At 40.5% G+C, this 14,664-nt stretch overlaps 1 protein-coding gene across 4 annotated transcripts in view; it reads left to right on the plus strand.

Moving 5' to 3' along the window:
- The window catches only part of smek1 (SMEK homolog 1, suppressor of mek1 (Dictyostelium)), a 136,241-nt gene that overhangs the window by 104,490 nt on the left and 17,087 nt on the right, over nucleotides 1–14,664 (plus strand). For 3 of the 4 annotated variants that reach the window (XM_059960960.1, XM_059960976.1, XM_059960971.1), the window contains 2 exons: nucleotides 3,819–3,950; nucleotides 6,569–6,692. In XM_059960960.1, the coding sequence (XP_059816943.1) occupies nucleotides 3,819–3,950; nucleotides 6,569–6,692 (256 nt within the window). The remainder of the gene's footprint in view (nucleotides 1–3,818; nucleotides 3,951–6,568; nucleotides 6,693–14,664) is intronic. The other variant, XM_059960964.1, reaches the window with a different exon arrangement.

Below are 14,664 nucleotides of genomic sequence, written 5' to 3' on the forward strand. Positions count from 1 at the left end.
GCCAGATGGCAGGAGGGAGAAGAGTTTGTGTGAGGGGTGCATGGGGTCCTTCACAATACTGTTAGCTTTGTGGGTGCCCCGTGTGGTGTAAATGTCTGTAATAGCAGGAAGAGAGACCCCAATGACCTTCTCAGCTGACCTCACTATCCATTGTAGGGTCTGGAGATCCGAGATGGTGCAATTCCTGAACCAGGCAGTGATGCAGATGCTCAGAATACTCTCGATACAACCCCTGTAGAATGTGATGAGGATGGGGGACAGGAGATGGACTTTCCTCAGCCTTCGCAGAAAGTAGAGATGCTGCTGGGCTTTCTTGGCTATGGAGCTGCTGTTGCCCATAACAGTGTGCTGTCTCTTTACATCTGACCCACCAGCATGCCAGACTTCACAATGGCTGGATTAATTTCCATTTGACATTTCTCCACCAATCTTCATATCATCTGCAATTATCCCACACATCTACATTTTCATTCTGGGCATTTATTTACATCATAAACAGCAGAGATACAGTAGCAATTCCTGTGGAACACTCTTAATCACAGACCTCCAGCTAGAATAAGTTACTTTGACCACTACCCACTATCTTCTATGGGCAAGCCAGTTCTGAGTCCAAAAGGCCAATTGATCATTGATTGCACACATCTTTATCTTCTGAATGCTCCTCCCATGAGGGACCTTGTCAAATACCTTACTCAGATCCATGTAGACAACATCCACAGTTCCACCTTCATCAATCATCCTCATCACCTCGTCAAAAACCTCAGTGAAGTAAGACACAATTTGCCCCGCACAAAGCCATGTTGGCTGTCCCTAATTAGGCCATGGTTTTCCAAATGCTCGTAAATGCTATCCTTTCCAGTAACTTCCCTACCACTGATGTGAGATTCACTGGTCTATAGTTTCCAGGATTATCCCTCGTTTCTTTCTTTCATTAACAAGGTAAAGTTTAGAAGCAGAAATTATAAGCAAATTACCAGGAGTCTTGCTTTGATAGAATTCTTTGTTCCCGTATGCAGTGATATCATCGTAATGTTTACATTAAAGCCTATAAACTGAAAGTTCTGATATTTATTGCAAAGAGTTTCTTTGCAGATTTGGTTTGTGTTTCTTTTGTTCAGGTTATCAATAATTCCAAGTGAAATTATAAATGTTAGAGAAGTTGTGCTTTGCTTACAGACTGCATATGGAATACATTGTATATTATTTCCTTACTTAAGGAAGGTTATTAATGTATTGGAAGTAATTCAAAGGTTTGTCAAACTGATAACTTGAATGGTGGACTGTTTTATGAGGATTGGCTGACCAACTAGATTTGTAAACATTCAAGTTTAGAAGACTGAAAGAGCGCTGTTTACTTGGATTTTCAGAAGGCCTTTGACAATTGCTGATAAAAGCCCATGGTATTAAAGGAAAGATATGAGCATGGATAGAAGATTGGCTGACTGGAAGAGGCAAAGAGTGGGAATAAAGGAGCCCTTTAACTGCTATTGACTCCTGATGTTCCTCTAGGGTCAGTGTTAGGGCTGCATCTTTTCACGTCTTATGTTAATGACTTGGATGATGGAGTTGTTAACTTTGTGGCTAAGTTTGCAGATGATATAAAGGTGTGGAGGGTCAGGTAGTGTGAGGAAGTAGGGTGTCTGCTGTGCGGCTTGGATAGATTAGGAGAATGGCAAATAAGTGGCAGATGGATACAGTGTAGGAAACTGTATGGTCATGCACTTTGATAAAAGGAATAAAGGCATGGACTATTTTACTAAATGGAGAGCCAATTCAGAAGTTAGAGGTGCAAAGGGATTTGGGAGTCCTTGTGCAGAATTTCCTAAAGGTTAACTCGCAGTTTTAGTTGGTAGTAAGGAAGGCAGGTACAATGTTCTTTGATCAGGGGGTGGTGAACATATGGAATTCATTGTCATAGACATTTGTGGAAGCCAAGACATTGGGTTAGTGGCAGTTGATCGGTTCTTGATTAGTTAGGGCTTTAAAGGATACAAGAAGAAAGCAGAAGAATGTTGAGAGGGATAATAAGTGGAGTGGAAACTGTAGAAAGAGTGCAGAAGGGATTTAGAAGAATATTGCCTGGATTGGGGAGCATGCCTTAAGAGAATAGGTTGAGTGAATTCTTCTCTTTCTCCGTGAAGCGGTGGAGGATGAGAGGTGACCTGATAAAGATGTATAAGATGATGAGAGCCATTGATTGTGTGTTTAGTCAGAGGCTCTTTCCCGGGCTGAAATGGCTAACATGAGGGAGCACAGTTTTAAGGTGCTTGGATGTAGGTACAGAGGAGATGTTAGGGGTAAGTTTTTTATTCAGAGAGTGGTGAGTGCGTGAAATGGGCTGCCAGCAATGGTGGTAGAGGCAGATAGAATAGGGTCTTTTAAGAGACTCCTGGAATGGTACATGGAGCTTAGAAAAATAGAGGGCTATGGGTAATCCTAGGTAATTTCTAAAGTAAGCACATGTTTGGCACAGCTTTGTGGGCCAAAGGGCCTATATTGTGCTGTAGGTTTTCTATGTTCTAATAAATCAGTTATGGTGGAGCAGACTCAATGGACAAATGGCCTAATTCTGCTCCTATGTTTCATGATTTATATGAGAACTTTGTTGATCTTGACAGGGTTGATATGGAGAGCATATTTCCTCCTCTGGGAGAATCTGGAGCTAGGGGGTCACTTTTTAAGGCAATTGAGTCACTTGTTTTTTTTCTCCTGAGTTCACAGGTCTTTAGCATGCTCTTCCTGAAGGGATGGTGACAGCACAGTCTGAACTTAAGGGTAAAAATAGCTACGTTCCTGATAATCAAGGGATTGAAAGGTTACTGCACGAGAACAATGATGTCTAATTGAGGTGATAATCAGATTATCCAAGATTTTAAACAGCCACACTTGGTGGATGGCCCAACTGTCTTACTCCTGCTTATGATTAGTATCTACATTCGCAAAGTTATATGTCGTGGAGATTGCATTTCATTCTGTTTTTTATGATCAAATCATCCTGAAGTCCATCGGGAATAGGGCAACATGGTAGCTTAGTGGTTAGCAAGACTTTATTACAGCTCCAGCAACCCTGATCCAATTCCTCCATTGTCTGTAAGAAGTTTGTATAATTTCTCCATGTCCGTATGTCTTTTCTTGATGCTCCAGATTCCTCTCACATTCCAAAGATGTACAGGTTGGGTTAGTAAATTGTGGGCATGCTATATTGCCACCAAAAGCATGGCGATACTTGTGGGCTGCCCCCAGTACATCCTCTGACTTTGTTAGTTGTTTGGTACACACAGTGCATTTCACTGTATGTTTTGATGTACGTACATGTGAGAAAACAAGCTAATCTTTATAATACTGTTCAGCAACAAAAATCATTTGATATTTGAGTTTCACAACAACACTGATAGAATGCTGATAAAGTTTCAAAGGGCATTTGAAGAATTTGTCCTGGGGAAGGGTCTTGGCCCAAAACATCGACTGACCTACTGGGTTTTTCCAGCATTTTGTGTGCGTGTGTGTTGCAAAATATTCATTTATTGTAAACCAATGGTCTTGGACACTTCCAAACATCATTGCAAACAAATAAGCAGAACACATATGTACAATAACCTAAATTTGTCATCGTATGTGAACTGAAATGACAAGAAAAACAAGAATGAGCTTGTGCCATTTTTATTCAATTTAGTTCTTATATAAAAATCTATATGCTGTGTTTGTTGTATAATTATGGTTATTCATCCATGTTATTGGGATAAATATGTGGTCACTTAAATCAGTTTGTATTTTGGTTTAAGTATGAAACTCATAGCTATTGTTGTGCTTTTTTTTAGGATATCCTCCTCATTAATCTCATCATTGAACATATGATTTGTGATCCAGATCCTGAGCTTGGTGGTGCAGTCCAACTTATGGGACTACTCCGCACTCTGGTTGACCCTGAGAACATGTTGGCCACGGCCAATGTAAGTATGCTAAGGTCTTGTGTTTTTTTTTAACGTTGCATTTGCTATTTTATCTGTTTATTTTTATAGCTAATACAGTGTCAGTTTCATCCCCTGACGCTTACAGCCTCGAGGGCATAATTTTAAGATGATTGGAGGGGAAGTATGAGGGAAGAGGGGTGTCAGAGGCAAGTTCTTTACTTGGAGAGTGGTGGGTGCATGGAATGCCCTGCCAGTGGTGATTGTAGAGGCGGATAAATAAGGGCATTTAAGAAACTCTTAGATAGGCACATGGGTGATAGAAAATGTAGGAAGGAAAAGTTAGATTGATCATAGCATGGGTTAAAAGGTCGGCACAACACCATGGGCCAAAGGGCCTGTAGTGTCTTGTAATGTTCTGTGTAGCAAACACCATGATTTCCACCTCTTTCTAGTTCAAGATATGGAATTGTTTTGTGATTTTTTTTTAAAGTGTCAGACAAAGAATGGAATACAGAATAAGTTCCCCTGCTTGAGCACACATATTAATCCATTGTACTAATGGGCTACATCAAGTTAGACCACTAGTGTCAGGCAACAGCACCTGTGGTACCCACCGACACAACCAGATTTTTTTCTGGATGTGAAAGTTCAAATGTGATGACCTTGCACACATCATACAAGGCAGAGAATTCCCTTAAGCGATTACTAAGCCAGGTAGTTGTTCCTGGAAACTGTTCTCTACATAAAGCTATTTCCAGTTGTGATCTAGCCAAATATTGAGTTTAAATTGTATTTTTTTCAGGTGATTTAAGTTGGTGAATTGGTTTATTATTGTCACATGTGCCAAGTACAGTAAGAAACTTCTTGTTTAGTCTGCCATCCATACAGATCTTTTCATTACCATAGTGCATTGTGATAATACAACAGAATGCAGAATAAAGAATTCCATTTACAGAGAGTACAAGCAAACAATAATGTGCAAAGGCCACAGTGAAGTAGCTCGTGAAGTCAAGGGTCTATCGTAACATACTAGGGAATCATTTACAAGTCTTATAACAGTGGGATAGAAGCTGTTCTTGAGCCTGGTGGTATGTGCTTCTAGGCTTTTGTATCTTCTGCCTGATAGGAAGGGGGATTAGTTAAAGGAATTATTTCACAATTTAACAAACCATTTGTCCATTTTATAAGATGGGTTTATGGGAAAATTAGTAAATTTAGGGTGAATTTTTAAGTACAGCTTGGGTAAATTCATGAAGTGCTTTTAATCTATAAAATCACAATAGTTCCCTCTGCTGGGTAACTGAGGAATAAAACAAACAGCTGCCCTTTTTGATTTTGATTAATTTGGCACATTGATACCTATCATTAATATTCTATTTAGAAAGGATCAGAGAGCAGACCTTTATTGGCCATTTCTTGGTAGTGTTGCCAAAACCACAGAATTTTTTTCTGATCTGACCTGATTTGATCACAAATCAAACAACTGTAGATGCTAAAATCTGAAAGAAAGACAAAAAAATGCTGTAAAAATGTAAAGGTGCTCAAGCAGCATCTGTAGAGAGAGAGAAACAAAGTTAAATTTTCAGGTCAATGACTTTCATCAGGACTGGGAAAACTTTAGAAAACTAACATAGTCATCAAACGCTACAGCATAGATACTGGCATTTTGGCTCATCTAGTCCATGGTGAACTGTTATTCTGCCTAGTTCCATCAACCTGCACCTGACCATAGACCTCCATACTCCACTCATCCAGGTACCTATCCAAATTTCTTATGTCGAAATCGAACCTGCATCAACTATGTCCTCTGGCAGCTCCTTACACACTCACACTATCCTATGAGTGAAGAAATCCCCTTTCAATTCCCATTAAATATTTCATCTTTCACCCTTAGCCCATGACCTCTAGATCTAGTGTCACCCAATCTCAGTGCTTGCATTTACTCTATCTATATCCCTCAAAGAAATTGTGGATCTCAAATCCCAGATCTCTCTGTTCCATTGTTTTAAGCTGCAGGAGAGGAGTGAACTCATGCAGTGTCTGTGACCAAGAGAGATCAAATGACACAAATGATGGTGATGCCAACTGAGGTCACAGGAAAAATTTTGTACATTGCAGCTAAACGGTCTGTGGCAGTTATAAACATAGGATGGTGAATGAGAATGGTGGAGGGGAGGAAGTGGGCAGGCAGGGCAGAGGGAGTATCAGTGCTGGATACAAAACTCACTATTCACTGGAAATTTGAAATTCAGTTACAGTCGGTCAACGATCAGAGCAATTTTAAAGGATAAAATGAGAATAATGGAGCATGTGAAAAGCCCTGCCCCGTTGAAAGCAACAATTATTACTAAGCAACACAGTGGTTTAATTATTGGAATACATACGTTTGTTAAGTGTTTTATATGCATAGAAAGGTAAAATATATACTATATATTAAGACAAACGTTTGACTAACTAATGCTAAATAATACCGGATGTACTTGTTCCGACTTACGTACAAATCCGACTTAAAGGCGGACTCGGGAACAGAACTCTTTCATAAACCGGGGACTGCCTGTATCTTCTTTTCTATATTATAAATGATATTTTTTACAATATCAGCACTGTTTGCATGGAATAGTTTGCTGTGATTTGGAATATTTAATTTCCTTGCACAGAAAACAGAGAAGACTGAATTCCTCAGTTTCTTTTACAAACACTGCATGCATGTCCTGACTGCCCCCTTGCTGGCGAATACCACTGAGGAGAAGCCCAGCAAAGGTGAGCCATCTCCGTATAATGGTCAGTACCAATCATCATCTTATCTTCAGCCTGTGGCATGCAAATACACGTTTATTTAAAATGTTGAGTGGTGATGAAGGTACTTTGTCTGCTACTCAACTCCTAGCATTGCCTGTTTCTAAACTCAGACAGCGATGACTGGAGAGCTTTTCTTGTCCATTCCAAGGCAGAATAGCTCAGCTGAGGAATGGAAACCGACAATGCAACCCTCATCCCAGATATGCTGTCAATAAACCAAATGTTATTTGTTTCATTCCAGATCAAAAGTAACCATACTTACTGTAATTTTCTAAATATTCAGAGAATGCTTCCTCCTGTATTTAATTGTTAATTTCCTGAATTATGAATTTCACTTGGTCTTAAAAAATGCAAAAAGTCACCTCTAAGTGTAATTCCATGGGGTTTTCACTAAAGTCTACATGATTGGTTGTCTGTCGTATCTGATGGTGACAGTTAGGTTTGTGCAGTTCTTTGTCGAATATGTGAACTCCACAAAAAAAAAACCTTACTGGAGAGGTTTTAAAGTGGAAAAGCTGTTGCACTAGAGCAGTTCCACTCTGTACCCTTGTAAGTCCAGGTCCAGTGCTAGGATAGTTGTCACAGCTGGGGTCCTCCTTTGTTGCAGTGGATGACCAACACTACTCCTGTGCCTTGTCATGCCCTTTGCTCTCCATGAAGCATTACAGGACTGCCTTCCTGGCCGTTGGATCTTTCTGTTGATCTCATCCAGACAGTCTGCCAGGTCTGACTTCACATTTTAGGACAGACATCCGGCTACCCACACCTGGTTTAGCCTAGCTACTGAAGTGGTATACTGGGGTGTGGCAGCTGTTGCATGCAACAGGTGTAAGCTGAGTGTCTGGTAGGAACTTTCCAGAGATGAGTAAACATCCCCAGAGTGGGACACAATGAGCCCCTTCACTGGTGGTGCTGTCACTCCCTGGACACCCCGTGCACCTGAAGGCTACATAGCAGTCAGTTAAAAAGAGATTTTTTTTTGGTGCAAGACAGCATCAAGCAGCATGTTCTTCAGTGCAAGGTGGATGCTTTCTAGCTGGTTTTTTTAATAATCAAGGTCGAGAGTGGAAGTGCAACGGCTTTTCCACTTTAAAACCCCTCCGGCACATGCTTTTATTGTGCAGTTTGCATCATCAATGAAGAACTGCACAAATCTAACTGTCATTATTGGATACTACTGGCAACCCATCAAGTCTTTCTATTAATACTGTAGTATAGTTTGAACTTCTGAAGCATGCTTCAGAGAACTAGAGGATAGAGTTAGCACTGTTGGTGGATATGAAGTTGCACAATATGTAAGATATAATGAATAAATTTAGTATACTTTGAACTTGCATTTGTACAAATTAAACATGCCAAATTTATGAATGCATTTTTGAATGTTAAGTTCTCTACATAATTTGCTTGGATTTGTTATGGTAAGTTTCTTGGGAAAACAAGCCACTAGGTTGCTGCAAACCAAATTACTGATTTTAACTAAGTGCCTTGAAGGAGGTTGTAGCAAGTACTGAACTTTGCTAATTAGAAGATTGCTATTTCTTTCTAAGTTACTTTTGCGTTTCTTTAGATTTAAGAACCCCCCCCCCCCCCCATGGCTGTCCCACTTTTTCACCCCACACCCCACTTCCTAGCCACGTTGTTCCCACATTCCAGTGTATTATACTGTTGGATTTGATAGTTGTTGTTGATCACATCTCCATAATTCTAAATGTTTAAACATACTGGATTGGCATGTTGTGTTAGAAAATGGAGCAATGTGGAATTTCAAAGTATACAATCTTCTGGCTTGTTTAGTAGTTTTGAATTTGTTTTAAAAATGGTTCCAGTTGAGCAGAGCTGCTGTTGTCAGAACTTGTGGAAAATGTATTCAGTACACTGGCAATTGATAATGCCATTAGTTTTTCTCTTTAACAAACTTGTTGCCACATTCATGTGGTTCTGTTCCTCCCTCACTCCAAAAAGAAACACACACACACACACAGAGCCCTGATATTCTATGCAGTCATTCGTAACAATGATTTCAATGATACCAAACCTTTGGGTTTTTATTTGGCTGCTCCTAGAAGTGCTTCCTGTGCTAGACCAGAAGTGAAGGACTTCATCTGGACACATCTGCACTAAGCTGTACCAAAGAAGAAACTAGTGATGTCACCCTTGCCCTTAAAAAGCCATAGGTATGTAGAGGTCTGACATCAGCTGCTTTGCTCAGCACAACTGTAAGAAATGAACTCACTGTTCCTCCTCCTTTACAACAGAGTCACTCAATGCTATTTCAGGAAGGAAAGACATCAACTCAAGCTTGCATTTGATGAGCAAGCAATAGTCGATATTCAGTATAACTACCTGCTTTCCTTCCTTAAGTAGGAAGTACGCTACAATTTAATTTCCACCATCAACCACATTTTTATGCTAGGAATGTTATTGAAAGGGATGTTCCAGATAACTGCTGAAACTTAGTTATTTAACATAGTTATGTTTGTTATGCACAAATTGTAATTTTCTTAAGGAGTAGATGCTGCTTGTTTGTCTTCCTTGTTTTTGAGAGAGGAGCCATCTAAAATTAATAAAGGATTTTAAATCAGGATCCGGTTTATTATCACTTACATGTCATGAAATTTGTTTATTTGTCTTTTTGTGTGGTATAAACATTTCTATCAGTTACAATGGAGGATATTAAAAAAATTGTAAAAAGAGAGCAAAATAGTGAGGTCATAAATAGAAAATCTGCAGAAGCTGGAAATCCAAGTAACACACACAAAATGCTGGAGAAACTCAGCAGGCCAGGCAGCATCTATGGAGTTGATGTATCAGGCCAAGACCCTTCATCAGAACTACAGGAAAAAGGATTAAGATGTGGGGGGGGGGGGGAGGAAGAAACGTAAGATGATAGATGAAACCAGGAAGCGGGGGAGTGGGGTTGGGGGAGTTGTGAAGTAAAGAGCTGGGAAGTTGATTGGTGATATAGATACAGGGCTGGAGAAGGGGGAATCTGATAGAAGAGGACAAGGCCATGGAAGAAAGAAAAGGGGGAGGAGCACCAAAGGGAGGCGATGGGCAGGTAAGGAGATAAGGTAAGAAAGGGGAAAAGGAAGTGGGGAATGGTGAAGCAATGGAGGTGGGCATTACCGGAAATTCAAAAAATAGGTGTTCATGCTATCAGGCTGGAGGCTACCCAAAGGAAGTATAAGGTGTGCTCTTCCAACCTGAGTGTGGCCTCATCATAACATTAGAGGAGGCCATGGACTAACATGTTGGAATGCAAATGGGAAGTGGAATTTAAAATGGGAGGCCACTGAGAGATCCTGCTTTTTCTGGGTAATTTTCATAGGGCTTTCAGAAATCTGATGGCACAGGGGAAAAAGCTGTTCTTAAAATGTTGAGCATGCATTTTCAACTTCCTGTACTGCCTCCCTGATAGCAATGAAAAGAGGGCATGTCCTGGTTGGGGGTGAGTCCTTCATGTTAGATGCTTCCTTCTTGAGGCACCACCTTTTGAAGATGTCCCCAGTTGTGCTCATGATCGAGATAGCTGAATTTCCAATCCTCTACTGCTTTTTCTGATACTGTGCTTTGGCACCCCATACTAGCTGATGATGCAACCAGTCAGTATGCTCTCCATTGAACATCTGTAGAAATTTGCTAGAGTCTTTGGTTGCATACCAAACTGCCTGATACTCCTAATGAAATACAACCTCATGCACCCCACTTCATAATTGCATCAATATGTTAGGTCCAGGATGGATCTTCAAATATCTGATTGTAAATGTTGAAGTGTGCATGAAGTTCTAAAAGGATTTACATAAGTTATTAGTAGACCAACTTCAGTAGATACCATGGGCAAGAATTGGATATGGACCATGTACTGGATCCAGTAAAGAACTGAAGTACCTCAAGGAGAGTCTCCACTTACAGTAAAAGTCCTAGCATTGTAGAAATAGAGGCAACCATAGTTTTTATGGCAAGATCAGTAATGGTTGACATTCACTGTGAACATTAGTAAGGGTTTGAATGCATTGGAAGTAAATTATTTGGGGGAGATCGTTAGAGATTTGGATGTTAGTTAACATATCAATTTTCAGGTATGGGAAAGTTGAAATCCCAATGTCTCTGAGTCCAGGTTTGCTGAAGGTCAAAGACGGCCTGTTCAGGGGTTGGAGAACTATGTATGTGGGAGGGTAGGTGTAAGGGAGAAATGGGGTTTGTTTTGTTTCTTTGTATGTTGTGTTTTGTTATGTTCTGTGTTGTTCTGCTGAGCATTGTGAGCACGTAATGTTGGTGCCAGAATGCATAGCGACACTAGCAGGCTGACCCAGCACAATGTGTTGATTGTTAACGCAAATGACACATTTCATTCTATATTTTGAAGTATGTGTGATAAATAAATTTGAATCTTTAATTATCAGGTATCTTGAAAAATTGTGAAATAAACTGTATTTCCCCCCCCCCCCCCCCCCCCATCATCTTAATGTTTATTAGAGAGCACTTGGGCAACTCTAGACTATAATGTAGTGGGTCATTATATTTGGCATGGTCACAAGTCATTTGTAAGAGCGGTTCTTTATGCTTTAAGAAATTATTAGGGGATATTTATAAGAAATGAAAGCTGTTTTGATGGAAGAGAATAAAGCAATTAAACTGTGTTCAGATCTGTCAAAACAGAAGGAATAAGTACACGCAATGCAGTGTGCTTATAGCAGATTTAAAGCAGTTTTAGGAGCTATTTCTCCAGTGAAGATGCAAAAGGCTGTAGATCCTAACTGCTTCATTCTAAACACTCACCCAGCAACCCACCCCCCCCCCCCCCACCACCACCACCACCACCTTTACCATTCTCCCATCTGGTCACCTGGTTCCATCTGCCTGTCTTCTGGTTCCTCTCATTATCTATCCACCCTAACTGATTCCATAAGTTCCAGTCCCGCTCCACTATCACCCTATCACCTCCCAGCATCTGTTTCTATTTCTACCCTTCTCTCATCCATCTGCCCATCAATCCCTTTTACCAGCATCTGATTCACTTTTTCACCCCTACCCCCCCCCCCCCCCCCCCACAGTCTCTTTTAGACCATCAGTCCTGATGTTGGGACTTGACCTGAATTGTCAATTACCCTTTCACTTACACAGATGCCGCCTGACTGGCTGAGTTCCTCCAGCAGTTTGTTTTTATTTCTCTGATGCATTTAGCCATCTTCAAAGCAATCAAAGTTAGGACAGATTTTGATTAAGAAGCCAGCAGCCATTAACAAAAAGAGGTGATGTTTTATAATGTTGCAATTCACCTTCAGTTGTACCGGTTGTGACAATTTAAATGAACATGGTGATGCTGTGAGGCAAGTTATTTAAAGTAATTTAATGAAATGTTGAAATGTTAGTACTTTCTTTAATCAAAAGGAAGTTCAACTGCTTTGTTTACATCAGTCAATTTCAGAATTGACGTGTTTGTTGCCTTTTCCTTTAGGTAGCTCACTCTCCCTTCCTCTATCAGAACTGGTCACTCCTGCCAGTCATGTTCCAACCCTGTCTCACCTCTTCCTCTCACTTCTTTAAGATGGCTATCTTCCCTCTGCACTCTCGGTCCTGATGCAAGGTCTTGGCCAGAATCGTAGACCATCCCTTCGCCTCCACAGATTCTTCCTGACACACTGAATTCCTTCAGCAACACATACAAAATGCTGGGAGAACACAGCAAGTCAGGCAACATCTATGGAGAAGAAATAAAAAGTCAATGTTTCAGGCCGCGACCCTTCATCAGGACTGGAAAGGAAGGGGGCAGAAGCCAGAATAAAAAGGTGGGGGGGAGGGGAAAGAGTACAAGCTGGCAGGTGATAGGTGAGACCAGGTGAGGGGAAAGGTTTGTGGGTGGGGGAGAAGGGATGAAGTGAGAAGTTGGGAGTGGATGGGCTGAAGAGATAAAGGGCTGAAGAAGAAAGAATCTGAGAGTGGACCATGAGAGAAAGTGAATGAGGAGGGACACCAGAGGGAGTTGATGGGCAGGTGAGTAAAAGAGAAAGAGGTAAGAGGGGGAGAAAGAGAAGTGGAGGGTGGAGAAATTGCTAGAAGTTCCTCCACCAGTTGTCTTTTGCTCCAGATTCTATCATCTGCAATCTCTTGTGCCACCAGGCAGCCATTATGTTGGTTGACTTTTGTAATTCTTTTGGTATAGTCAGATGTGCAGGGCATGTCTTATAGCCTCACCATTTACAACACATTACACAATGAAGTTTAATATGCTAGAAACCATCTGCGTTAACCCTTTTGGACTTGCCCAATCAGTGATGTTCCTTTTGTTCTGACCATCCCTCCTCTACAGCCCCTACTAAAAACTAACTTGTCTTTGAACACAAGTGATTCTGCAGATGCTGGAATTCTTGAGCAACACACACAAAATGCTGGGATCTGTCAAGGTAATCTATTGTATCCAATCTTCCGTTGCAGCCTCCTCTACGTCGGTGACCCGACGCAGATTGGTGGATGGTTTTGTTGAGCACCTTTACTCTGTCCGCCGCAAAAGGCTGGATCTCCTGGTGGCCACCCATTTCAATTGAACTTCCCGTTCCCATTCTGATATATCGGTCCATGGCCTCCTCTACTGCCATGATGTGGCCAAACTCAGGTTGAAGGAGTAACACCTCATAAACAGCCTCCAAACTGATGATATGAACATTGATTTCTCAACTTATAGTAATTTCTGCATCCTTTCCCTTCTCTCTTTTAACAATCCATATACTGGCTCCTTCAAACCCCTTCTTTTCTCCTCACCTACCCATCACCTCCTTCCTTTTCAGACCTGATGAAGGGTCTCAGCCCAAAGCATCAACTGTTTATTCCCCTCCATAGATGCTGCCTGACTTGCTGAGATCGTCCGGCATTTTGTGTGTGTTGTTTTTATGTTTTCCAATTTTGACAAATAGACCAGGAGCTGAAATGCTAATTCACTTTCCACGGATGCTGTCTCACCTGCGTTTCCAGCTACTTTTTTATTTCCATTTATTAGTAACTGCATTTTTATTCCCTGTTTCTTCTTATCTTGTTGCTGTTGTTGGAATCACTTGCACATAATGTTGTTTGAATTTTTTAATATAGCTGAATTTAGTAATAATAATCTGTTAGATTATTTATGCATTGTCAGTTATAATGTACATTATCTGGTGAAAGTTAATCACATCTGGACAGTTGTCATTGAGTGACTCTTAATATTGGTGTGTTGAATGTATGATCAAGTTTGTTGAGGTTTACTTGGAGATTATAAAAGTTTAAATGTCTTGTTTAACATGTTAAAGGAACAAATGGTTAAACAATGATGATGATTACAACATGCTGAAAGGTTAGCTTATTTTTGTTAGTGTTGAGCAAGGTATGTGGATTTAAAAAATATTTAATCATCAGCGTGGGTAGTCCCTTTTTCAAAGAGGTAGTGCATTGTGATGTCAGCCTCAATGTGCTGAAATACAGCTATGTGGAGATGGAATCTAAATTCTTCTAGCAGACAAGTCTGAAAATCTGATAGCTGCTTCCTTGGCAGAGCAATATAGCCCCATATAAGCAGATTTCAGCTAACTGGAAGAGTAACTATATATCAGTTATTGTATGTCTTTCAGCTTACTAGGAAGTAAAAACACATCAAAATGCAGAAATACAAGTGATTCTGCAGATGCTGGAAATCGAGAACAGCACACACAAAATGGAGAAACTCAACAGGTCATGTAGTGTCTATAGAAGAGAATAAACAGTTGACATGCATTGTACCATTTAAAATTCCCTTGCTATCTTAGCGTGCATTTTCTGTAGCACTTGCATCTTCCAAAATACACCAAAGTATTTCACAAAAACATTCATGGGAAGTTGCCACCCATCAAATAATGCAGACATATTCAGATGACCAAAAAGTATTTTTGCACAGGAATAGTTTTAAGGCTGCCTCTTAAGAGGAGGAAGAAGGGCTGGAATTCCATTG

The sequence above is a fragment of the Hypanus sabinus genome, chromosome 2, assembly GCF_030144855.1.
Source record: "Hypanus sabinus isolate sHypSab1 chromosome 2, sHypSab1.hap1, whole genome shotgun sequence".
Classification (NCBI taxonomy): domain Eukaryota; kingdom Metazoa; phylum Chordata; class Chondrichthyes; order Myliobatiformes; family Dasyatidae; genus Hypanus; species Hypanus sabinus.